The 27,322-nt window shown below is 40.5% G+C and overlaps 1 protein-coding gene across 3 annotated transcripts in view; it reads right to left on the bottom strand.

The window, feature by feature from the left end:
• The window catches only part of LOC118002894 (sorting nexin-6), a 56,297-nt gene extending 30,491 nt beyond the window's left edge, over positions 1-25,806 (bottom strand). The window contains exons 1-8 of one of the 3 annotated variants that reach the window (XM_034993506.1): positions 25,607-25,806; positions 25,403-25,450; positions 23,270-23,386; positions 11,208-11,312; positions 10,300-10,410; positions 7,912-8,033; positions 5,866-5,989; positions 772-867 (exon numbers count right to left, since the gene is read on the bottom strand). In XM_034993506.1, coding sequence (XP_034849397.1) covers positions 772-867; positions 5,866-5,989; positions 7,912-8,033; positions 10,300-10,410; positions 11,208-11,312; positions 23,270-23,386; positions 25,403-25,450; positions 25,607-25,612 — 729 coding nt within the window. In that variant the 5' untranslated portion in view covers positions 25,613-25,806. Of the gene's footprint in view, positions 1-771; positions 868-5,865; positions 5,990-7,911; positions 8,034-10,299; positions 10,411-11,207; positions 11,313-23,269; positions 23,387-25,402; positions 25,451-25,606 lie in introns of those variants that run through there. The other 2 variants (XM_034993508.1, XM_034993507.1) reach the window with 2 other exon arrangements.
• Between the last annotated feature and the right edge of the window lie 1,516 nt (positions 25,807-27,322).

The following is a 27,322-nucleotide window of genomic DNA, read 5'->3' as shown; positions in this document are numbered from 1 at the left end:
AATACTTAGGTGCTATTTATTTATTTTAATTTTAAATATGCCTGTTTATTTATTTATTTGTAAGCTCTACCCGCAATGTGGGGCTTGAATTCACGACTCTGAGATCAAGAGTCACATGCTCTACTAACTGAGCCAGTCAGGCACCCCACAACAAGACTAAAACCTCAAAGGAGCTCTTCTAACTCCAGATCTGAACCCAAGTGTGCCCCTAACATTTGTAAGGCCGAGGGCAAGTGCACAAATGGAGGCAGGCCCTCTTCGTGCCCTATCCTGCAGCTCTGTACGGCACCAAGAGAAACCTCACGTGTGTATGTAAGCGGATATTCTATCCTGCACACTGATCTTCTCCCCTGTGCCCTCCCTCTTCCCAGCTGTTCCATGGTCACCCTTGACCACCCATGAATGCACACACTGGAGGATGAATTCAGGGAAGAGGCCCACAGAAGAGAAAAAGTTGGAAGTAGGCTTCAGATTTGGGCAAGGAAACATGGGGTTCCAGACCCCTAAAGCATGGTCTAGTTTGGAGGGAAGGGGTATACACTCCAGGTGGGCAAATCCCCTTGTACCTACAGACCTCTCACCCCTGGGAGAAGGAAGTTCTCTAAAGAGTAGAATCGAGGGCAGGGGGCCCAGATTCCCAGGCCTAAGCATTCTACCGTCCAAATTCTCTTTTACTCTAATAAGTCATCTGCACATCTGAAATCTCAATCTATCTTCTTAAAAGAAGTAGATTCTCAAACCAATACCTCTGTTAATCAAATAGAATCTTACCTTTACTCCTGAAACAATTACTCCATCTGCTGATTTTACCATGTTTTTGAAGAAATCTTCAAGTTTTTCTTTTTTATTTTTTCCTCTCACACTCAGCTGAAAGAAAGGTAAACTTAAGTTGGCAATTTTTTTAGATTACAAATGGAAAGTAATGCCTCTTTTATTCTCTGACATCAAAATGGCAACCACAGGGCGCCTGGGTGGCTCAGTTGGTTGAGCGACTGCCTTCGGCTCAGGTCATGATCCTGGAGTCCTGGGATCGAGTCCCGCATCGGGCTCCCTGCTCGGCAGGAGTCTGCTTCTCCCTCTGACCCTCTTCCCTCTCTTGCTATCTGTCTCTCATTCTCTCTCTCTCAAATAAATAAATAAAAATCTTTAAAAAAAATAAAATAAAATAAAAAATAAAAAAATAAAAAAACAAAAAAACAAAATGGCAACCACAAAAGGATCCTGGTTTTTAAACTTTAATAAAGTGGCAGTATCATTATGTGTATCCGTGACTTTCAAACTTTAGTGTATTAAAGAGGAGGCTGGCCTCTCTCAAAGATTCAGATTCAGGTGATCTACAATAATGCCTAGATATCTCAAATTTTATAAGTATATTTGATAATCCCATTGCAAGTAGCCTTCTTATCCCATATATAGTAATATATAAAGACAACTAAAAATTTAATCCAGGAGTTCCTTTAAAGATGTAAAATTTATTGGAGTCTAATATACCATCATAGGACTCTATAAAAACTTTGAAAATATATTGTGCAAATTCTTTTTTTTTTTGTAAGATTTTACTTATCTTATTTGAGAGAGAATAAGAGAGAATGAGTGGGGTGAGAGGCAGAGGAAGAAGCAGACTCCCCGCTGAGCAGGGAGCCTGATGTGGGCTCGATCCTGGGACTCGGGGATCATGACCTGAGCCAAAGGCAGATGCTTAACCTACTGAGCCACCCAGGCGCCCCGTATTCTGCAAACTCTTCACTCTGAACTCATCCAAATATCATGTCTTGTCCTGTTTTGGGGATCAGCAACTTATAGTATAAGGGACACAAAAGGTGACTCCAGATGGCAAAAATGGTTATCTAAAGGCAAAACTGAGAAGCAGCTAACTCTTTGACTTTACCACTTACTGCATCACGGTGTCCCACAATGTAACATCCCATCTAATTTCCGTATCTACTGCCATGGCTTCAATGTTCACCATTATGTAAATGATTCACAAATCATGATCACTATCCCTAAGCTCTTTCCTGAACCTCAGACCCTATTTCCAATTGCCTATATTATATCCCTATATGGAGATTCTGCTAAACCCACATTAAACTAAGACAGTATTCATTATAATCTAATCTAATCTCCAAATTTTTCTTCTTGGTTCCCTGTCCATGGTCCCTCCATCCAACCAGTCTCTCCAACATATTCCCTTAAGCCCCATACCTCTCATTAAAAATCTTGAAATAATCTACAACTTTTTTTTGTCTCTCACAGCTCAAATTCTACCATCAAATCCTGAAATCTGTCCCTTTCTTTCCCACTGTCCTAGTGAAAAACCTCATTATTTCTTGCCTAACTACTACACTGGACTACTAGTTAACATCTCTCATTTCCTCAATTCTATCCATTCTGTTGATGACTTCCAAAATCAAATTTTGAGCATCTCCTCCTTACTCAATACCTTTACAGAGTTTCACCATGTTCAGAGTTAAGAAGAAAACTCAGTCAGAAGAGATCCCAAAGATGTAGAAGTATGTGGGATCCAGGACAGCTAGAAAGATATCTTCATCAAAATGGAAAGGCACAATGTGATACATCATATTAACAGAATAAAGGACAAAACCACATCATCTCAATAGCTATACTTTTTTCATAACAAAAACACTCAACAAACTAGGAACAGAAGGGAACTTCAACTTGATAAAGAGCATCAATGAAAACCCCACAGCTAACATCATACTTAACAGTGAAACAATGAATGCTTTCCCCCTAAGATTAGAGACAAAACAAAGATGTCTGCTCTTGTCATTTCTATTTTACATAGTACTGGAGATCCTAGCCAGGACAGTTAGGCAAGCAAAAGAAATTAAAAGGGTATCCAGATTAGAAAGGAAGAAATTAAAAAAAAAAAAAAAAAAAGCTAAAACATGATCATGGCTGCCATGGTGATTGAGAGTTGTGGGACACACATAAGAGTTGTAGGATTTGATTTCTGACTGGCTTCCACTTCCCAGTGAACACGGTCATTTTCTCATCTAGAGGAACTGCTGAAAGTTGAAATGAGCTTTTATGGAAAATGGGAGAGAGCTGTCTAAAGTCATAACCTTGTTATAAATGATGGAGCAGGCAATCTAGACTAGATGAGAAATAAGTAAAGACAAAAGGGCTTCTAACAGGGTCAAAATGCAGGAGAGGTCAAGGGTCTAGATATACCAGTGAGTTAAACAACCACCAAAATAGGAGTAGGGAAAAAGAGAGTTATCTATGTTTGGAGTCTAGCTGTCAATGTTTGGAGTCTATTAATACTAGAGTTTAAGAACTCAGATAAGAGAGAGGGTCCTGGGTGTGGCCACTGATAAGGTAGCAAGAATTGAATGGACATTAGGGTGTTTTTTGTTTTTTTGGTTTTTTTTTTAAAGGTTTATTTGACAGAGAGAAAGACCGCCAGAGAGGGAACACAAGCAGGGGGAGTGGGAGAGGGAGAAGCAGGCTTCCCGCTGAGCAGGGAGCCCGATGTGGGGCTCGATCCCAGGACTCTGGGATCATGACCTGAGCCGAAGGCAGACACTTAACGACTGAGCCACCCAGGCGCCCTGTTTTTTGTTTTTTAAGATTTTATTTATTTATTTGACAGAGAGAGACACAGTGAGAGAGGGAACACAGGCAGGGGGAGTGGTAAAGTAGTAAAATAAAATAAAGGAGTAAAAATAACCATTTAAAAATATGAACGCCATTCCTGGCTCAGAGGCTATACAAAAATAGGTTGTAATTTGCCAGCCTCTCTTTAATTTATTAACAAAATCCTTGATAGTTTATAACCTCTTTAAAAAGAATAAATATAGGGGTGCCTGGGTGCCTCAGTCGTTTAGCGTCTGCCTTCGGCTCAGGTCATGATCCCAGGGTCCTGGGATCGAGCCCCGCATCGGGCTCCCTGCTCAGCAGGAAGTCTGCTTCTTCCTCTCCCACTCCCCCCGCTTGTGTTCCCTCTCTCGCTGTGTCTCTCTCTGTCAAATAAATAAATAAAAAATCTTAAAAAAAAAAAGTTTAAAAAATAAAATTAAAAAAATACAGATATGTAATTTTACACAGCACTAAGGGATTTGGCAATGGGCTAGAGTATGTGGAGCACGAGGCTCCTCTAGCACAAGTCACCCTGAACCGATAATACCACGCCCCACTGTATACAGACTTATGCTGCTCTACCAATTATTATTAAGGTTTTGGCCCAGGCCACGAATAAGGTTGAGGAAAAACAAACACATAAAGGTAAAAAATTGATGATAGCATTCTGTATCATGTGTTCTTTGGCAACCCTACTCACGAATTGTTTTCACTTCTTATAATTCATAATATAGCCAGCATTCTTTACAATTAATTCCTAGTTACAAACGACCACATGCCAGTATCACATACCACATTTATGCTTGTCAAAGTACCCATGCTTAAGTGCTATGTTTCTGTGATCTTGAGTTACTTCATACCCTTTTAAAAAAATATGTACTCTCTACTGCTAGACTTAGGACACTTTATTGTCATTGTCATGTCTACTAAAACCAAACCAGAAGGACAAATTTATATATACAAAATTCTTTGATCTTGATGTTAACTTGTAAACAAACTAGCACTATGCTACATTTGGTTTTTTGCTAAAATTATGAGTTAATCTCGTCATCCGAATATAAATCCCAAGATCTGTATCGCCCACCCATTAAAATTTTTGCCAGTACTACAAATGAAGAAATCTTTGAAGCTCAATTGCATCAATTTTTCTTTTCTTTTTTTTTTTTTCAAAAGATTTTATTTATTTATTTGACAGAGAGAGAGACACAGCGAGAGAGGGAACACGAGCAGGGGGAGTGGGAGAGGGAGAAGCAGGCTCCCACTGAGCAGGGAGCCCGATGTGGGGCTCGATCCCAGGACTCTGGGGTCATGACCTGAGCCAAAGGCAGACGCTTAACAACTGAGCCGCCCAGGCGCCCTGCACCAATTTTTCTATTTGCACTGTAACAGTTTTCAGGCAGGGAGGGAGGAAGGTTAGGAGCAATCGCACTGAAGAAGGTCAGTTAAACAGATCAAAACTCAATGATTAACCCAAAACTAATCTGGAATTCTTTAGCTCAAACACCTCGCTGGGATTCCCCATAAGGCTTCAGAGGACTCCAAACTCAAATTTAAGAAACAATCAAGTTGATGGGACGCCTGGGTGGCTCAGTCGGTTAAGCGTCTGCCTTCAGCTCAGGTCATGATCCCAGGGTCCTGGGATCGAGTCCCGCATTGGGCTCCCTGCTCTGCGGGGAGCCTGCTTCTCCCTCTGCCTCTGCCTCTCTCTCTCTCTATCTCTCATGAATAAATAAATAAAATCTTTAAAAAAAAGAAAAAAAAAAACAATCAAGTTGATAACCGTGTTTCTTAAAAAGTTCACAATTCAGGATGAAAATCAATATCCCATGTAGTAACATGATTTTCCCTCATTTCTTCAATTAATCTCCTCAAGTTCTACTGAAATACTGTATTACCACTACAAAAGTATCATTTTATTTTATTTTATTTTTTATTATTTTATTTTTTTTAAAGATTTTATTTATTTATTTGAGACAGAGAGAATGAGAGAGAGAGAGCACATGAGAGGGGGGAGGGTCAGAGGGAGAAGCAGGCTCCCTGCTGAGCAGGGAGCCCGATGCGGGACTCGATCCCGGGACTCCAGGATCATGACCTCAGCCGAAAGCAGTCGCTTAACCAACTGAGCCACCCAGGCGCCCCACAAAAGTATCATTTTAAACTGCCTTGAAATAGAAGAATGTTACAAAAAAGGGTCATCTAACTATTCCCTGCCTTTCCCAGTAACTCTAAAAATAAACCTTGATCACTACTTTAATCAATACTCACATCTTGATTATATTCCAAGAAGACATGAAAATTTAAATCTTTTCTCAAAATAGGATGTGCTGCCACACGACATAGGAACACTTCATGCATTGCAACAGTCTTCTTGAATATTGCCAAATATTCACTAGAAACAATACACAAAATTAAAGGTAAAACACTGCATCAACTAGAAAATCATCTGCAACAATTTTTTCAGCAAATACTCTGAATTATACTAAAAGCAAAATTAAAGATATAAAGATATAATCCACATAAACAAAGATTTTAGTTGAACTGTTAATAAAATATATAAAACCCAGCTCTGAGAAGGCTTCATGCTAGTTAATAGTATTTATTATATTTAAATGTTAATATTTTTAGGTTTTATGAACCTTTCTTCCTATGCAAGTTGATGTTAAAGTAACTATAGAGGGGTTCGTTTTCAGCTCCAGAGAAAGTATACTACAAGTTATTCAATACAATTTTATGACTCAATTTCTAGATAATTACTGCATTTAAACACTTTTATAAAAAAAATAAATAAAACCCAATCCTCAGTAAACATATTTTTGACATTAATAATTATTTTCATCTAATGACCCAAACACACAAGAAAAAAGCATACCGCAGAGAGACTAATTTTTGTCATTACATTGAAAAACTGTGTTTAAAATAGTTTAATATCATCAGTGAATCACAGCGATCGTATAGTAATATATGTCAGTTTGAAAAAAAGAAACACTCAAGGAAAAGGCCCAATATTCTTGCTTCAACTACGTGCAAGGAGGATAAATTTTACATACCAGCAAACCAGCAGGACCAATGTTGGGAGAAGTTTGATCTCTGTGAGGGTAGTCATTCAGTGAAGACAAAAAAGAAGGATGCAGAGGATGGAGGTAGCAGTAGAATAAACCCAAGGTTCTCTGTTATCCAACCCCTAACCAGACCACAAAAGAATCATGATCAGGGCCACTGGAAAACCACAGATTCTTTAATATTAATGTGCTCTGCTAATTTCCAGTTTTCAGTCTTATAACTATAAAAGTATAGATTTCTGTCTGCTCTCAAGACTATTGCTTGCACCCAGCAGGGCCAAAAATCTTAAAATACCTAGCACCTCACACTTTGACAAAAAAGATCTACTTTGCTAATTTATCTTGCCAAATGAGTTTAGCATTCTGAAGAGGAGTCTAGTAGCCATGTGGATAGACGCTTAAAAGCCAAAACTAAGTGGAAGAGGAGAAAAGGAAATGCATGAAGAGGAGAAATGGCCAGAAAAAGAGTGATGGAAGTGATGATGATGCAAGGAAAGTTATTTCCTTGTATAGCTCCCAAAATATAGAAAAACAATATACTGCAAATCTAAAATTATTCATATGTCTAGTAAAAGGGGAAAGATTTGGTATTTTTAGCAAGTATGCTAAAAATAAAATAGAAACTATCTCAAATTTTTTCAAGGATTGAATACAATTTCTAGTATATGTGAAACTAATAATCATTTAATGAAAACATTTTAAAAACTATTCTCTTGTTACTTTGTTCCTATTCTTTTTCCTTCAGCCAGAAGCCAGAGACAGAAAAAAAGAGGGCAAAAATTACACACACATGCACACACACATTTTTTAAAAAAGAAAATAATATATGCAGAGTTGCTCAGTGCATATTTCTACGAGAAATAATAGAAGTTTGGGTAGTATGCACATATCGAAAAAAGAAAACTAGGTTGGCAATGACTAAAACCTTGTAAATAAAAAACAAAGCAAGTTACATTCTGCTTTAAAGAGTCGTATTTCCCTTTCTACTATTTTTAAATAAAGTTTTGGATCCTCTGTTTTTAATTTTCAGAGTCTATTTAAAACATTAAAGAATTTTACAATACAGACAATTATTCTATAATTTTCCTGTAGGCTCTGATCATGACCATTAAAACTGGTTGTTTGGCTTAAACCTGCATCTTTCAGAAAGGGTCACTGTGGTGAAATGATTAAAAGGATGGGATATCAGAGAGCACAGAAAAAGGCATTAAAACAAGCACAATTAACAAAAGCAACAACAAAAATCACATACGCTTCCAGTTCCTGTTTCATCTTTGTGAATTCTTCCTTTGTCATGGACCCTTCTCCTTCTCCAAGCTTCTGCAGTTTTTCCCTTGAAGCATCAAAATCAGGTCTTGGTGGTGCCGGTGGGATCTGTAAGAGAACCAAGTCCCTAATTTAAAGACTATTTTCTTTTTCACAGCAGTTGTACTACTGCCACCATAAAAGACTGTATCTGGGAGAGCTAAAAACATCCTGAATGAACACGACACCAGGAACATCCCAATTCAGGATAGAGAATTTGATTAGGTCCTTTGCACCAAGGAAGAAATACAGCAGAACACTATTTTCTAGTATAAGAACACTAGTTTCCAAACTTTAATCTGCAGATTCCTATGTGGCAACTTAGAGTCCTCAAATGTATATGCACATTAAGCTCTGACTATACACTAAAAGAAGATGCATACCATTTTTCAGAAGTATGTAAATGGTTTGATTAAATACAAATATATTTTTTAATTAAAGAATTCATAGTAGCTTTATGCTATGCTATGTTTTTAAAATTCATGAATGCCAAGAGTATGCTCTAGCAAGGAATGTTAAAAAGGGTTCCTGAATTGGAGGAGTGTTATAAGAAGAAAGCACTGACTTAAAACCAAGAGAACAAGACAGGGATTAATGACTAACATCATTCTATTCACTCACAGTGGGTACGTAAACACTTACCTTAAATAAAAATATAAGATCTAGAAGAGACATATCATTCAAGGGAAGGATAAAGAAAAAGTTTATCTTAAGAGGAAGGGCCTAGAAGAACACTTAAGGGGAAATGATGGAAAGTAAAGAAAGCAAGAAGATAAAGGAAGAACAGGTAAGTAGGGGAAAGCTAAAGAATGAATACAAGAGAAGGGTTATACTTGAGGAAAGCCACAGGGAAGGAAGCATCAAGTACAGCCGAGCACACATTCATGGATGCCCATACACCAACCACATCTACTATGTGCCAGGAATGATGCTGAACAATGTGCATATAAAGATAAATAAGACATGGCCCTTTTTTTTTTTTTTAAATCCAAGAAGGGGGAGCTTCAGGCAGAGCGAGAAGCAGGCTCCTCGATGAGCAACGAGCCTGATGAGGAACTTGATCCCAGGACCCTGGGATCATTACCTGAGCTGAAGGCAGGGGCTCAACCAACTGAGCCACCCAGGCATCCCTAAATAAGATACGGTCTTGATCTTTGAGGAGTGTTTAGTGTGTAGAAGGACATGGTAGTAAGAAAATGCCATTAGGTGAGCACTGTGAATTGTGTAAGACGGTTGAATCACAGACCTGTACCTCTGAAACAAATAATACATTATATGTTAAAAGAAAAAAAAGAGAAGACAGTAGGAAGGGGAAAATGACAGGGGGAGGGAATCGGAGGGGGAGACGAACCATGACAGACTATGGACTCTGAGAAACAAACTGAGGGTTTTAGAGGGGAGGGGGGTGGGGGATGGGTTAGCCTGGTGACGGGTATTAAGCAGGGCACGTATTGAATGGAGCACTGGGTGTTATACGCAAACAATGAATCATGGAACACTACATCAAAAACTAATGATGTAATGAATGGTGACTAACATAACATAATAAAATAAAACTAAAAAAAAAAAGAATTAGACAAGATGAGGAAGAAAAGGTGGAAATAACATGGGAAGAGAAGGAGGAGCTTCCAGGTTGGCGAAGACACTGACATGCTGGAAAGTGGAAGGTGGTACACCTGCAGAACATGAAAGTTCTGCACCAACCCCCTCTCCCTGTACCTTGTCCTATGCATCTCTTCCTTTTGGCTGTTCCTGTGTTGATTCTTTATATAAACCAGTAATTTTTTTAAAAGAAAGAAAAAAAAGAAGGCACTGCCAGTGGTCCACCAAATTCTGAGTTTTACAAAGAAAAAGCAAATGACTGAGAAGGAGTGTTGCCATAAGGATGGAGACAGAATCAGTTCAGGATGATTTCAAGGAGATCATATGAAACTAAATTTCAGGAATCTGAGTGTGGTCAACAGCTGAGGCACAACACCTAATGCATACTTAGATTAGATAACCTCTTAAGGAACCCTCCAACTCTAAATATCTGTCTACCTAAGGGTTCAAAACGGGTATGGTTTATAACATCCCCTTAATCTCTAGGAAAAGCCCATTTCAATTCCAATAAACAGTAAGAATTTAAGTTTAAATGAAGGAGCACAAGATATCCATATCTCCACACTCTCAAACTAGACAATTCAGGATAAAAGGTGGTAGTCAATTGCGTTTTGTAACTGACAATTTTTAAAAATCACATCAGTTCACTAAAATGCTAAACAAGATTTAACACATAACAAAGTATCTAAAAAGTTCCTACAAAATGGGATTAAAATGGAACCCCAACACTTACAATGTAACCCGCATAGTCTTCATTTTCAACGAAGGAATCATGAAGCCAGATAAATTCCTCATGTTGTCGAACAACAGAAAACTCATTTTGTTTAAAATTTGGCAATGAACTCTGCAAAGACAGAGATTCTCTTGAAGAAAAATCAAAATTGCACTAAAAAGCTTTTAATAAACATTTTTAATCTTATTTTCTTAAATTAGTCTTATATGAATGATTATCAGTACTTTTAAACTCTATTATGAAAACTCTGAGACACCCAGAAAAAATTATCCTGGGATCTTTAAGAAAGTAAGCTGACAGCCTCTTATTATATTGTATTGCTACCATTACTTAAAAGTTATTAATATATATCAAACTCAACTACTCAAAGGAAAATAAATTTAAGATCTGAAAATGTGCCTGAGAACTAAAATCCAAGAAGAAAATAATTTTTAAGATAGTAATTTATTTAGTTTTAAAGTTTTATTTATTTGAGAGAGAGAGAGAGAGAAAGAGGGAGGGTCGGTGGGGGGGAGAGGGACAAGCCTGAGATCATGACCTGAGCCGAAATCAAGAGTTGGAGGCTTAACCAACTAAGCCACCCAAATGCCCTCTAAGACAATAATATAATTAACTGAAAGAACAAAACAAAATTGAAAACAAGAATACTGAAACATGTTAATAAGTCTAGAGAAAATTAAATTTGCATTACATCTGTGATTAACTCTTAAATGTTAACCTTTAAAAAGCATATTAAAAAAAGTACATTCCCTAAAACTGTTTGTTAAAATAAAAGCAGTGAATTATAAGCTAAAATATGGTTTCTTTCTAATTTGTTCAAAACCAAAGTTCCAGTCAATATATTATTACAGATGTAACATTTGCACAATAAATAGCTGTTAATAATACAAGTACAAAATCACATTTACCTTTGTATGAACAGTGAATTTTACTTTATCTCTCTCACTAAGAGCATCAGAAATGTCCACCTGCAGAGCAGCATCACTTTGAAGATCTACGTTTATTGCTTTAAGCTAGAAAAAGATAATACCTTAATGAAAAATTCTGTGGGCTTATAGAGAATTTCATTCTTTTCTCAGACATTCAGATAATGCAAAAACGAACAAAAATAACAAAAGAATCCTAAATCTAAAAGTTCATTTAAACCTCATATATATTTTGGGAGGCAGGTGCTTTGGCTATGTTATTATCTTCATTTTCATTCTACACATTTCAACTATGCTTTGTATGAGTCGATGTGCTAACCATGATTCATTATAATTTCACTCAAAAAGTGAACTATTTTTTCTCTCTCCTATTTCTCTGCCATCATGGTGTGTATGGTTGACTGTTCCTCACCATGGATGACAGCAGGGAAGTCTGGAAGGCTCTCTAACCTAGGAGCTTGGATGGCCTGGGTTTGAATCCCAACTCTGCACATTAATACTCTGATTTGGATCTTCTCACAAGACCCATCAAGCAATTTCTGGCCAAGAAACAAAAGCATAGTTGTCCCATTCCCTAGTGGATTCAGATGAAAACCGGTATCAAAATCAGGTACAGCTTCAAGAGGCACTGGAAAAGAACCAAGCTGGTCTATAAGGAACAGCACATGGATGGCACACATATTTATGCTGCATGGTCACATACTCATATCCTATCACTCTGTAACATCACTACAACCTGAGCAATAGACATGTTTTATTAGGGAAATGATTCTTCTCTGTTACTATGCTTCTGCACCAGTTGGTTGGTTCAGTAATAAATATGTGAGACCTTTTGTTTGAAAAAAATACATAAACTATAGTCCATTAAAGTTCAAGTGCTCTAAAATTAAGGGAAGTATCTACCTTTTCTTCTTCTTTTAAGATTTTATTTATTTGTGAGACAGAGAGCATGAGAGTAGGGTGAGGGGCAGGGGGGGGAAGCAGACTCCCTGCTGAGCAGGGAGCCTGATGTAGGGCTCAAACCGGGGACTCTGGGATTATGACCTGAGCCGAAGGCAGACGCTTAACTGACTGAGCCATCCAGGTGCCCAGGAAAGTATCTACCTTTTACAACAAGCAAAATAATGAAAAGAATATTGGCTAATAATTTTAACTCTATTGCTTAATTCAGGAATAAACAATGAAACTATTATAGTTTATATATTATAATATAGTTATATATATTATTTACATAGTTAAATATATTACATATAACATATGTAAAATGCTAAGAAAAATGGTAACATATAGTAAATACTCAACTACCACCTGTGATATGAATTAAATCTCACATTTTACTCTACAAGCTTTACTATGTTCCAAGAATTGAATATGTTCTCTATTTAGTGCTTTCATTTACTTGTCTATGAGAAGACTTCTCTACTTATAATTTTTTTTTTAAGATTTTATTTATTTATTTGAGAGAGAGAGAATGAGAGAGAGCAAGCACATGAGAGGGGGGAGGGTCAGAGGGAGAAGCAGACTCCCTGCCGAGCAGGGAGCCCGATGCGGGACTCCATCCAGGGACTCCAGGATCATGACCTGAGCCGAAGGCAGTCGCTTAACCAACTGAGCCACCCAGGCGTCCTACTTATAATTTTTTTTTATTTTAAAATAAACTCTACACCTAATGTGGGGCTCAAACTCACAACCCTGAGATTGAGTCACATGCTCCACCGACTGAGCCAGCCAGATGCCCCTCTACTTTATAATGCTTACCATTAATTCTATTTATAATTCTTAAATTTCATCAATTTTTCTTCCCTTTAAATAAATATACATTCTAAAATGTTTGACTAATTTGGAGACTTATTAAAAAAATCAAATACACTATAAGATGAAAATAAAGTCTTAGCCAGCTGCAAAGATATGAAATAGTTAAAGCCTAATTATCTACCTAGCTTACTTCAAATACTGTAGTTGTAAAACCCAGGACTTATTTTGGGAATCTCACATAGTCATTAGCATTTCATTTTTTTTTTAAAGATTTATTTATTTGTCAGAGAGAGTGGGTGCGTGAGCGAGCATGAACAGGGGGAGTTGCAGGCAGAGGGAGAAGCAGGCTCCCCGCCCAGCAAGGAGCTCAACGCAGGACTTGATCCCAGGACCCTGGGATCATGACCCCAGCCAAAGGTAGATGCTTAACCAACTGAGCCACCCTGGCGTCCTGTCATTAGCATTTCAAATTTTAATTACAATGTAAATGGAAAAAATGCTGGAAGCAAAATTGTTTATACTCTCCGATCTGTCATATATTTAAAAATGCATATATGGGGACGCCTGGGTAGGGCAGTTGGTAATCATCTGACTCTTGATTTCAGTTCAGGTCATGATCTCAGGGAGGTGAGATCAAGCCCCACTACTCGCTCTGTATAGAGGATTCTCTCTCCCCCTCTCCCTCTGCCCCTTCTCCTGCTCGCACACGTGCATGCACTCTAATAAACCTTTTTTTTTTTTTTTAAGATTTTATTTATTTATTTGTCAGAGAGAGTGAGCACAAGCAGGGGGAGTGGCAGGCAGAGGGAGAAACAGGCTCCCTGCTGAGCAAGGAGCCAGACTTGGGGCTCGATCCCAGGACCCTGAGATCATGACCTGAACTGAAGGCAGACACTTGAACCAACTGAGCCATCCAGGCACCCCCTGGGTGCTTGTTAAAAATACAGAACCCCAGGCCCTACCACAGACTTATAACAATCTTCAGAGACTCTTAACTATAGAAAACAAACTGAGGGTTGCTAGAGGGGAGGTGGGTGGGGGGATGGAGTAAATGGGTAATGGGCATTAAGGAGGGCAAGTGATATAATGATGTAATGAGCACTGGGTGCTATACGCAACTGATGAATAACTGAACTCTACCTCTGAAACTAATGATATACTGTATGTTAATTGAATTCAAATAAAATAAAAATTTTAAAAATCTTCAGGGAAAAAGCCTTAAAAACTGTGTTTGGGAACCCTAGCCTAGATTTTCAGGGTTGCTTTGTCTTTATATTCTGTCAAAACTTCATCTCAATTGTTAATATTTTTTTATTTTTTAAAAATATTTTATTTATTTGACAGAGAGAGACACAGCGAGAGAGGGAACACAAGCAGGGGGAGTGGGAGAGGGAGAAGCAGGCTTCCCGCCGAGCAGGGAGCCCGATGTGGGGCTCGATCCCAGGACCCTGGGATCATGACCTGAGCCGAAGGCAGTCGCTCAACCGACTGAGCCACCCAGGCGCCCCTAAAATTGTAACTTTTATTAATAACAAACATTCTTATATATTTACTGCTTTTGTTTTTGGATTCTTTTTAGGTACACCTTACGTACAATGAAATGCAGATTTTAAGTATATAGTTTGAAGACTTTTGAAAAATACACAGATTACATCCCTGTGATCATAACCACAATCATCTGCAGGAGTTCCTCCTTTACTTTCACATTTCTACTTCTTTATTTTCCACCTCTTCTGTAAATTCTCTCTTGTATGCCTTATTAAAGCTTGTAGCCATTCACATATTGCCTTAATGGCCACAATCCAATCTATCATTTGTCTTCTTCATTCTTTTAGAAACTGTTCTAGAATTGATCTTAGGAAAAGTGCATGAATCATAAATATGGTCACAGCAAAATGCTGGTGGTAAGATTGTGACTCCTTTATATTTCATAGTAAATTCAAAATATCAGCTGAAGTGTTCATCCCGATATTGCATCTTTCTACAGTCAGTTCTGGTATACACCTCACACCTCAATTTTTTTTTTTTCCATTTCCTGAGTTTACATAGAAAAGGAGACATAAAGAAATTATTTTGTTTGGCAGTAAGATTTGCTTCACACACATTAGGGTTTTTTTTTTTAAGTCCTGTTTCTAATAACTAAGATGTATAATGGAAAAGCCAGCCAATAAAATGAAATCATCCCCCACACAAATATAAAATTTCCACTGAAAGCTAATCTGCTCTATTTCATCAATTCTAGATGCATATTTTGCATATTTTAACATTTGAAATAGGAATGCCTTGCAACTGATGACAAATTTCAGTTTAACTGAAAATGTTTTTTCTTTCTTGGTGGTACATAAAAGAAAGTATACCTTCCAAACAATTGTGCCTTCGATTTGATAAAGTATCATATTGTAAATTTAATGTTAATTACATAAAATGTACACAAGATTTTTCAGGCATATTTTCTTCTTTCTTTAAAGTTAATAATGTTAGAGAGTTTTTATTAAGGGAAAATGAAAGCAAACAACTTGTGATTCATCAACATTTAATTGAAACTAGTGAGGTCGGAGTGAAGAAATTCTCATTAGATGACATTCACTGGTTTAATCCTTATCTGGGCTGATAAACTTTGTATTCTTTTGTCAGAGACTGACTAGGTTAAACATTTGTGTCAAGGTCAAGAGAAAGACTTGGCAGGGAAAATGGATTAAGCAACATAAATACATAACATTAGAAAGATAATTTAGGGGTGCCTAGGTGGCTCAGTTGGTTCAGTGTCTGACTTTAAGCTCAGGTCATGATCCCAGGGTCCTGGGATTGAGTGTGAGCCGCTGAGTGGGGAGTCTGCTTGTCCCTCTGCACTCCCCTCCCCTTGTGCTCTCTGTCTCTCTCAAGTAAATAAAATCTAAAAAAAAAGATAATTTAAAGACGCTGCCTTATTGCTGATTAATTTTCCACATATAATTACTTAGTAAAGAAGACATTCACTACTAATTTACTATACTGACTCATTTATTATAATGTATCTACCCTAGAACATTCCTAAAAAATTAGTTGTTCATCTTTTGCCAGAAAAGCGAATGTACAGAGATAAGTGGATGGATGGAGGAAGAAAAGGAAAATGACTCTACTGCAATAGCCTCCCAACTGGTGTCTTGTTTCTACCCTTTACCCTCTTCAATCTACTCCTTACAGAGCTACCAGAAGATCCCATTAAACTAAAAATCATTCCTCTGCTCAAAACCTAAGGGGTCCCCGCTTAGAGAAAAGCCAAAGTCCTACCAGGGGTCTCCCAGGCCCTACAAAATCTGTATCTGACATCATCTCTCAGGCTAATCTACTATTCCTCTGGCTCACTGTAAACATGCAGATGGCCTCCTTGTTGTTCCTTAAACGCTGGGGCATGCTGCCACCTCAGGAGTCTTTGCACTTACTCTTCCCCCTACCTGGAATATTCTGCCCCCAGATATCTATCTGCATGACTCACTCCTTCATTTCCTTCAAGTATTTACCAAAACGTCACCTTCTCAGGAAGGCCTTTCCTGGCAACCCTAAGACTACTATAGCTCAACTTCTCTCCACTCCCAAACAATCCTTATCCCTCCCCCTCATTTTTTTCATATCACTTATTTACCATCTACTATATTTTTTTTAATAGTCCTCCCTAACTAGAATGTCAGTTTTTTGAGGACATAGATTTCTGTTTTGTTCATTGCTATATTCCCAGTGGCGGACTTCAATAAATAACGTGTTGAATGGAAAGGAGAGAAGCGTAGAAAGAAAGGTGGTAATCATAACTGGGCTGAGAGGGACGCCTGGGTGGCTCAGTTGGTTAAGCGACTGCCTTCGGCTCAGGTCATGATCCTGGAGTCCTGGGATCGAGTCCCGCATCGGGCTCCCTGCTCGGCAGGGAGTCTGCTTCGCCCTCTGACCCTCCTCCCTCTCATGCTCTCTGTCTCTCATTCTCTCTCTCAAATAAATAAATAAAATCTAAAAAAAAAAAAATAAAAAAAATAACTGGGCTGAGAAACTGTAATTACAGTACAGTCAATGGAAAACCTCTGAGACAGACAGAAGTAAATTCCATTAGGCTCACTAATTCAGGCCAAATTTTAAATGTTTAACTCCTAGCCCAGATATGATTTTGGAAGTCCTGTAATATATCATTTTTATTATTATTGTAGGTCTGATACTGAGCAGTCAAATCCGTGGTTGATTATATATATTTTTTCTGGAAACTGGCATTTGCAACCAGATTTCCTCTCATATACTACACCAGAAACAACAAAACATTACTAGGGTCACATGATATGTCACTCCAACGCCTTTTTTTTTTTTTTAAGATGTATTTATTTACTTTAGAGAGAGCACAAGCACGTGCACAGAAGCGGGCAGAGAGAAAGGGAAAGGGAGAGAAGCAGACTCCCCACTGAGTGCAGAGCCCAAGGCGGGGCTGGATCTCAGGACTCGGAGATCATGACCTGACCTGAAATCAAGAGTTAGGCGCTTAACTGACTTGAGCTCTCCAGGAGCCCTATCCAATGCCTTTCTTGCTGGTCTCACAACTCCCACTGCTCTTTTGCCATACCCAGCTTACAAATTCTCGTAATTGGTATTAATCCAACCATCAACTCTGCTTTTACACTTTGAGCTGCTGCGTGTGGCTAGAGAAAGTCCTAACTGGCATCTGCAACCAGATTTCCTCTCACATACCGTATCAGACACAATTAAATATTACTAGGGTAGTACTAACGGAGTCCACTTCTGCATTCCCTCCAAGTCAAAGTTAATATTACTGGTAGTACAAATATAACACTTTACTCTTTAGACAATATGCGAATGTGCATTTATTTAATAAACTTTTTAAAAAGATATCTATCTATTTGTCAGAGAGAGAGAGAGAGAGCACAAGCAGTGGGAGTGGCTGGCAGAGGGAGAAGCAGGCTCCCCACCGAGCAAGCAGCCCGATGTGAGACTCAATCCCAGGATCCTGGGATCATGACCTGAGCCGAAGGCAGCCGCTTAACTGACTGAATCACCCAGGCATCCCTTTAATAAACTTAAAAAAAAAAAAGATTTATCCACTTATCTGAGAGAGGGAGAGAGCATGATTGGGGGGTGGGACAGAGGGAGAGGGTGAAAATCTCCAGCAGACTCCTGAGTGCGGAGCCCAATGGGGGCTGGATCTCATGACCCTGAGATCATGACCAGAACCAAAATCAAGAGCCAGGCACTTAACCAACTGTGCCACCTAGGAACCCCTTCCCTAGTACTTTTAACCAAATAATCAATTTTTCATCTTATTTTAATAGATTTCAAACAACTGTCTTGGGTGAATAAAAAGCCTTGCCTTCAAGAAATCGGTAGTGAGGGAGACAATCAACCTTATGTAATAAAACACAAAATTAAGTACTTCCCATTCTCTTTTTCCTCACCAACTCTACTGTGTACAATTTAACCTTATCAATATCTCCTGTTCTGTGACCTTTCCGTATGTCTGCTTCCCTCCTCTTCCACTCCACTGCATGACATGTCACTCCAATATCTTTCTTACTGGTCCCGTCAACTCTCATAGCTCTTTTTGCCATACTTGGCTTGCAAATTCCCACACTCAATTCAACAATCATCTTTGCTTTCTGAGGTGCCGGTGTGGCTAGAGAAAAGTCACAACTGTTTATATTGGTCTACTACAAATTAATGGTCTTCAAATTGCATTCAGCTCTTAAAACCACTCAACACACCTGAGTAGATCTGCTCAGCTCTCCTTCCAATTCCCTTCAGCTACTACTCCAAACTTTTACTACCTCAACCCTCTACATTTCCATCCCCACTCGCAACAAGTGACCTGGTTTCCCACATCCCAAAGAAACAAACACTAGCAGCTGTTTTTCCCTCAGACCTATCAATAAACTCTCCTACAAATAAATCTAACCTCATCATCCTTTCCACTTTTTCACAAGCAGTGTCCATCTGTCCACCTGAGCATTTAATTGTGCTGTCTGCTTCACAACCCTTTCAGACACTGCTCTTCTAGTCAAGGTTAGACTTGGTCTCACAAACTCTGTACACACCGAATACCTAATTTCCAAATCCAGTAATTTTTTATTTTTATTTTTTTTAATGTTTTATTTATTTATTCATGAAAGTCAGAGAGAGAGAGAGAGAGAGAGAGAGAGGCAGAGGCAGAGGGAGAAGCAGGCTCCCCGCCCAGCAGGGAACCCGACGCGGGACCCGATCCCAGGACACCGGGACCACGACCTAGCCGAAGGCAGACGCCCAATCATCTGAGCCACCCAGGCGCCCCAAATCCAGTAATTTTTTAGTGTTCTTGACCTCTCTGCAGTATTTTGCCTTGATGATCATTCTAATTCCTTTAAACTCTCTCAACTTCTGGGGACTTCTCTCATATCCCTCCTACCTCTCTCAGCCCTGTCGATCGATCGATCTATTTCTTCCCTATAACCCTTAAATGTTGGTTTCCACAAGTGCTATCTAGCCTGGGCAATCTCAGCCATTCTCGACTATAACTCCTAAATATTTATCATCAACTCAGACCTCTTATTTTAAATTCCCAATCATACTTTCACAGTACCAACTAGACATATCCGCCCAGATGTAGTCACTTATTTATTTTTTTTAAAGATTTTTTATTTATTTATTTGAGAGAGAGAGAGAATGAGAGACAGAGAGCATGAGAGGGAGGAGGGTTAGAGGGAGAAGCAGACTCCCCGCTGAGCAAGGAGCCCGATGCGGGACTCGATCCCGGGACTCCAGGATCATGACCTGAGCTGAAGGCAGTCGCTTAACCAACTGAGCCACCCAGGCGCCCCCAGATGTAGTCACTTATTAAGCAACTGAGTGCCTTCAATGTGCAAATCACTGTCCTAGGAGCTAGGGACAGAGCAGTGAAAAGGCACAATCCTCACCCTTACAGATCTTTGGCAGGAAAGGGATTAGACACCTTACAGGCACTTCAAATCCAACATATATGAAACCAAACATATGATCTACCTAACTCTGTTCTTCTCGCCTGCATTCCTCATTTTCTCCTTCTCCTCTCCCCAGCCCATGTACTTACACAGTCACTATGCCCTGTCAATTCTATCTCCTCAACAGCTCTTTGCTATGTCCCTTCTTTCATCCTCTCTTCCACTGCTTTAGTTATACCTTCATCATTTTTCATCCAGACTGTTACAACAGCCCGTTAACTGGCTTCTCTGCTTTGTGAAAGGAAGAATCAACCCATCCTCCACATCAGAGTAATCTACAATGCTATTTTCATCTGGGCATAGGGCTTTCCCAGCTTAAAATCCCCAAGGACTTCCCACTGCCTAGAATCTTAATTATTATGCACTTTACACTCATGTGTACTATCCATTATCTACCCCTGCTTCCTGTGAGAACAAGTGCTCCAGGTGAAACCAAATTACCTACCCAGGCTCTCCACTCTGCTGGCAAGCCTTCCCCTTCCCTGAGAGGCTACAAAATTCCTGGTCAATATTTAAGGCTTAGCTCATTTAGGTGATAGCACAGTGGTTAAGAGTGCCAGACCTGGAGCTAGACTGCCTGAGTCTGAAACCAGCTCATACTAGCTGTTATAACCTTGGGCAATTTATTTAATTTCTCTGAACCTCAGTTCTCCTTTCCAAACTAGAATAGTAGCAGCTACTTAACAGGGATTTGAGAATTGAGTTAATATATGGAAAGTACCTGGCCCACAGTAAATGCTACATAGGTATGTAGCTATCATTGTCTTCACTACTTCACCTTCTCCCAAAGGCAAACACTCCCTCCTTTGTACTCCCATGGCACTTTATCTGTCACCATACTGTGATGGTTTTAGGGCAGGAACTTTCCATTTTTCCTTTGCCAACATTCATCTTCTCATCCTCTGCCAACATAATCAATGTCACATTTTTATCTAAAATAACTATCAATAAATTTGGAATATGCTCAAACTAAATGCTGTGTAGGTACAAAGGAAAATGCAAACATCTGGCCAAGTCTTCAAAAATAAATCAAATTTCAAGTGGAAAAAAAAAGGTGAGGAAAAAAAGCACTCTACCACATTAATAAGCATGCATAAAACAGACATTAAAGTGCCTGGGCAATGACAAGCAGACCAGAATGTGTCTAGCAGGAAAGATATACTGAGAAATGAAGCCAGCCTGAAAGTGTCATGAACGGTGTTTAACGCTAGCCCAAGGAGTTTGAACCTTACTGCAAGACGAACTGGGTCCAAGAAAATACTTTTGACTAGTGTCGTTATATGATTTAGTCATTTAAAGTTAGGTAACTTTAAATAATGTGAAGCCTGGATTGGAAGGCAGACAGAAAGGAGACACGGACCAATGACGGCATTGCTACAATCCAGGCAAGAAATAGCAAGGACAAGTGGGGCCAGACAAATAGAGATAGGATAAGCAACATTTTTGAGATGAAATTAACTGGCCTCAGGGACGTCTGGGTCGGGTAAGTGTCTGCCCCCTGCTCAGTTCATGATCCCAAGGTCCTGGGATTAAGTCCCTCATTAGGCTCTTTGCTCGGTGGGGAGCCTGCTTCTCCCTCTGCCTTCCACTCCCTCTGCTTGTGCTCTTTCTCTCTGACAAATAAATAAAACCTTTAAAAAAAAAATTAACTGGCCTCAGTGACTATTCTGATATGGAGATGAAGGACAATTCAGAGGTTTCTTGCTTGCATGACTGGAAAATGATAACATGACAAAGATAAGGAACAGAGAGGGAGGAGCAAGGTTAGGAGTCCAGGAGAGGTGTAGTTACTCCACCTGAAGTAATTTTGAAAACAATAAACATATTATTTATAATTAAAATCAAATGCTAAGAGAATTATGCCAACACACTGGCACCCACGGCTCTTATTTAACAAGCACATCAGAGCAAAATGTGTCCAGTTCAAAGGGCTCATTTGTTTACTAAATAATATGTTACTGTCCTTCATTTTGGGGAAAAAAAAGCCTATTATGTAGAGGTATGGCTGAAGAGTAGCCAGTAATTTTCAATATTGTGTATTTCTTAAAGCCTGCTTTTTAAGTTTTTCACAAAACAATATTTTTTTAAGGCTATAAGATTCTCTTCTGTTCCAAAAATCATGATGAAAATTTAAGGCTGCTTAAGAATGTATTTAAAAATATAGACTTTAATTTTGCTTACTTGCTGCTCTGTATGAAATGCTTACAATTATTTTTGAATCTGTGATTTATATAAAGATTCCTATTGATACATGCACTTCCTGCTTTTTCTCTCTCAAGAAAAAGGCTGAACAAGGGGCACCTGGGTGGCTCAGTTGGTTAAGCGACTGCCTTCAGCTCAGGTCATGATCCTGGAGTTCCCAGGATCGAGTCCCGCATCGGGCTCCCTGCTCAGCAGGGAGTCTGCTTCTCCCTCTGACCCTCCCCCGTCTCATGCTCTCTCTCTATCTCATTCTCTCTCTCAAATAAATAAATAAAATCTTTAAAAAAAAAAAGAAAGAAAGAAAAAGGCTGAACAAGATAACCTAAACTAAAAGTACAATGTCTAAAAGTTCTAATTATGGCAGTCTATTTCAGAACAAACACAATATAAGGAAATTTAAACAGGCCAGATATTTCTGTTCCTGAAATGATGGACAGCAGGGTAACTGTGCAGCTGTAATCAAACTTCAGTGCACAACAGAATCTTCTTGGGTGCTTGCTGAAATAGTAGTGTAGGGCAATTACACTGGATTTAAAAAAAGAAGAAGAAAAAAAGTATTAAAAAAAGAAGTAGTTATCAGTCCTTCTCCCTACTTCAGGAGAATCTGATTTCCTAGGGCATGACCCAGAAACTTTTGTTTTCCAAACACCACAGGTGATTCTGAAGCAGATGTTTCAGGGCCACTTTGAGAAATATGGGTACTGGCTCTGATATCAGAACCATGGTTTAGTTTAAAGTCCACTTCTCAGGGGCGTCTGGGTGGCTCAGTCGGTATAGCATCTGTCTTCAGCTCAGGTCATGATCCCAGGGTCCTGGGATCCAGCCCCACATGGGGCTCCCTGCTCAGCGGGGAGCCTGCTTCTTCCTCTTCTCCCTGCCTGTGCTCTCTCTCGCTACCTCTGTCTCTTTCTTTCAAATAAATAAAAAAATCTTTAAAAAAAAGTCCACTTCTCCCACTCATTGGTTGTATGACCTTACACCGCTTACTCAGTTTCTCCAAGGTACAGATTTTTTTTTTTTAAAGATTTTATTTATTTATTTGACAGAGAGAAATAGCGAGAGCAGGAACACAAGCAGGGGGAGTGGGAGAGGGAGAAGCAGGCTTCCCACCGAGCAGGGAGCCCGATGCGGGGCTCGATCCCAGGACCCTGGGATCATGACCTGAGCCGAAGGCAGATGCTTAATGACTGAGCCATCCGGGCGTCCTCCAAGGTTCAGATTTCTAACCTGTAAAAGGTGAATACTAAAAGTTTCACAAGGATAATGAGAGAATATAATGAAACAATGCTTATACAGTACTTAACACAGTGCCCACCTATAATTATTACTATAATTCACCCAGTTCCACAGGACAAAAAGTAAGGAAGAACTGGACATATATACATATTCACTATGACAGTCTAAATGCTTTGTAAAAAAAATTCATGGTAATGTTTTTTCCATTTTCTCCTGGTCAGGCATGCTCTTTGTCTCCCTTTCCCTTTAATTTTGTAATACATGAAAAAAGTTTTTGGACACATTACATAAGTGCTTCGAGTTTCATAAACAAATCTTACCAAAGGCATAAAGCAATGAATGCAAATATTAACCAGAAAATACTCTGCTTTTCATATCAAAATAAATACTCAAAAAATTTAATACTTTTACTGAACATTATTCAGATTTTACAGGAGGGCAAATCCTGTTTGCAAATCCTGTTTGCTTTTTCTGGTAGACCACAAAAATTAGAGACAAAGTTATCTAAATAAAGAGTGCCAACTGCTTTATATTTAGAAAAATCAGTTTAATTATACTATTATCAATTCCTCTCCTTTCATTACACAACTCTACTGGCTTCCCTATTTTAAAATCCAAACGTAATTTTTTTTTTTTTAAGATTTTATTTATTTATTTGAGAGAGAGAGAGTGCGATCACAAGCAGGGGAGGCAGAGGGAGAAGCAGGCTCCCAGCTGAGCAGGGAGCCCAACGCGGGGCTCGATCCCAGGATGCTGCAATCATGACCCAAGCCGAAGGCAGATGCCCAACCGACTGAGCCACCCAGGCGCCCCCCAAAATGTAATTTTTAAGTGGCCATCTAACGCTACTACGGTCTTACCCCAGAAGATACAGATACACACCTACACAGTTTTTAAAAACTCATTAGAAACTAAACTTTTTAGAAATAACCAGAAATCCTGTATGATGCTTTCACACTAACTAGAAATTCTAAATGATGCTTTTGTGTAAACTGAGAAATTTATAAAAGTATGCAGCCCCCTCTGTATCCTTCTTACCATTTGAAAACTTTATAAAGCTCATCAGTTAATACTAACTACCTCATCTTTTATTTAAAAAACAGTTAATATCCCACAACAATATTTGGCACTAACTGATGTGTCTCTCATATTATCCAACATGAATAAGTAAAGGTAAAATGGAAAACTGAAGTGCAGGCTGTTAAATGTGATGGACCCAAGGAACCTTGCTGAGCTGCAATCATCACATATCAATATTTTTCAAGGGCTCACTTGTACAAGGCACTATACAGATTACCCCCCTTCGGCCAAGGCAAATAGAGGGAGAGGGGGGAGAGTGGGAGGGAGGAATCGGAGCCTGGAGGCCCTTTCTTAAGTGGCAGGCAACTGGCCTCAAAGCATCACCAAGGGAACTCCGGAAAAGATGTATTTTTTGGACATTAAGAAACGTGAAGGTATCGTGAGCTTCCAGCACTTTGCAAAATCTGGTAGGATACTGGATACGAGTTAAGGTTCGGCAACTGTAAAATTCCTTGCAAAGGGGCAATTTAGAAAAAGCTTGTACTATATCTGTTTTAGAAGGTTAGAAGAGTGGGCGGCAGCGGGTCTGAGGTCCACAACGGGAGAAAACTGAGGGTGCCGCCACAAAGGTCGCAGAATGGGTTTTCATAGCCCCTCCAAGGGTCGGGGGGTGAAGGGTAAGGACCCAGCTCCGGCCTCCACTTCCACTTCCCACCTGCGCCCCGAGCCGGGCGGGGGAGGAGGTCCAAGGGAGGGTCCGAGGCGGGGCGGGGGACAGGAAAGCGGCCGTGGGTCCCCGGGAAATCAGAACGGAGCGGCCCCGCGGGAGGAACGGCTGCAAGAGGGCGGGGCGCGGTGCAGCGAGGAAACCGAAAGGAGGACGCCGGGGAGAAGGTGCCGCGCGACAGGGGACCCTTCCTGGTACCACACCCAGGGGCCAAGGCTGGGGCGGAAGGGTCCCGGGAGCGAGAAAGAAGCAGAACTTACTCCGCGGTCCTCCTCCGAGAGGAAGTCGGGGCCGTCGTCCAGGCCTTCCTGCGGGGTCGCCGGGCCCGGCGCACCAGGGGAGAAGATGGAGTTGGGGAGACACAAAGGGAGACATTAGTTGTAGGCCGGCGCGGCCCCCGCTCCCGCCCCGCGCCCGCCGCCCCCACCGCGCGCCCGGGGCTCGGCGCGGCTGAGAACACCCACCATCATGGCTGCTCCGAGGCCAGGGCCAGCGCAGGCGCGCACCGCACCGCGGGGCCGGAGGGAGCCGGCAGCAGCGGGAGAGGCGGGGCTGGTGGCGGCAGGAGGAGGCGGGGTCTCGGAGCAGCCTGCCCCGCCCCGCCCTGGCGCGGGGGGCCGGGGGCCGTAAGCCGTAGGAAGCAGGCAGGCAGGGCCCTCCGCCCGAGGTTGGAGCGCCCGGGTCGGAAAGGGCCCGAAGGCCCAGACCCACATGGCTGCGGGCAGGTCGCGGCTGGCCGGCCCTGACCCGGAAGGGGCCGAATGCCACCTGCGGAGCTGTCCAGTTTCCTTTCCCTGAGGGCTGCCGCGAAAAAGCCAAACGCCCTCTAGAAGCCACAATGTATCGCCTAGTCTTTGTATTATGCCGCACAATAATTAAACACAATTAATATTTTGCCCATAGAAATTGTGGGAACGAAGGGCCTTCGCACGGTGAGCTGTAATCCAGCTTTTACTGTTGGTGAGGTAATAACCTCAGGGTTTAGGGCGCTAATGGTGAGGACTATAAAAATGACCTGTTCGGGCGCCTGGGTGGCTCAGTTGGTTAAGCGACTGCCTTCGGCTCAGGTCATGATCCCGGGGTCCTGGGATCGAGCCCCGCATCGGGCTCCCTGCTCGGCAGGAAGCCTGCTTCTCCCTCTCCCACTCCCCCTGCTTGTGTTCCTGCTCTCGCTGTCTCTGTCTCTGTCAAATAAATACATAAAACCTTTAAAAAAAAAATGACCTGTTCGCGTTACAAGAGGATTCCTTTCCTTTTTATGAACAAGCGCCTCCAGACCTACTCTAACTGTCCAGCTGGACAGCACCACATGGGCGTCCACAGGCAATTCAAAAGACGGGACAAAATCATCCCTTAACCTTTGCCCCATGTCACCTGTTACGCACGCGCACAAACGCACGAACGCACATGCCATCCTTGTGCTTCCAGTCACTTCATGGCATCAGCCTCTTTACATTTCTCAGACCAGAAACCTCAAAGTCCTATTCAAATCCTCCTTCTTCTCCCTCACTCATCACACCATTTAGTAACAAATTCTATTGCGTCTGTAATTGATTGTCTGTCTCATCTCTTAAATTGGAGTCCTCCCTCTCCTCCCTTCCACAGTATCTGTCTGGACCTTTGCAATACTCTCTTAACTTTTCTTATTTCCATCTCTCTCTCCTCCATTCTACCTCCTGCTGCCGGTTTTCCTCCTAAGACAGACATCGATGATAAGGCTGCTACGATAATCTTTACACATCTTTATTATATTAAGATCCAACTCCTCGGCCTAGCATTTAAGGCCCTCCCCACTAGATTCTCTCCCTATTTTGCCAGGCCCTCTGTCTTATCTTGTTGAATTGAAGCTCTCAAAACAATAATGTCAAACTATTAATCTTTTCATGAGAATTTCTTGTAGCTTTCATTTTGTATGTAGGGAGAACTGAGGCATAGAGACGTTAAGTTACTGCCCAGACAAGGGTTATTCTCCAAGTGGGTGGGGGTGGCTTTATTTTTTGTCTTTTGTTTCTTGTTTTCCAGTGCATTGTAATAACCACTGGAGTAGTGTTTTTCCCTGGGAGTCATGAGGCATCATGCGGTGTCACTGTAGTGTGATGAAGTGTCAGGAGGAATGTTCTGGTAATTTGTTGCTGATGAAAAGTGCCAATATTTCCCATTATTTCCTATTTTGTTTTTGG

The sequence above is a fragment of the Mirounga leonina genome, unplaced genomic scaffold (genome assembly GCF_011800145.1).
Source record: "Mirounga leonina isolate KUSES-001 unplaced genomic scaffold, KU_Mleo_1.0 Mir_84, whole genome shotgun sequence".
NCBI classification, from domain to species: domain Eukaryota; kingdom Metazoa; phylum Chordata; class Mammalia; order Carnivora; family Phocidae; genus Mirounga; species Mirounga leonina.
The sequence above is the reverse complement of the archived record's forward strand: the minus strand, read 5'-3'. Positions and strand labels throughout refer to the sequence as shown.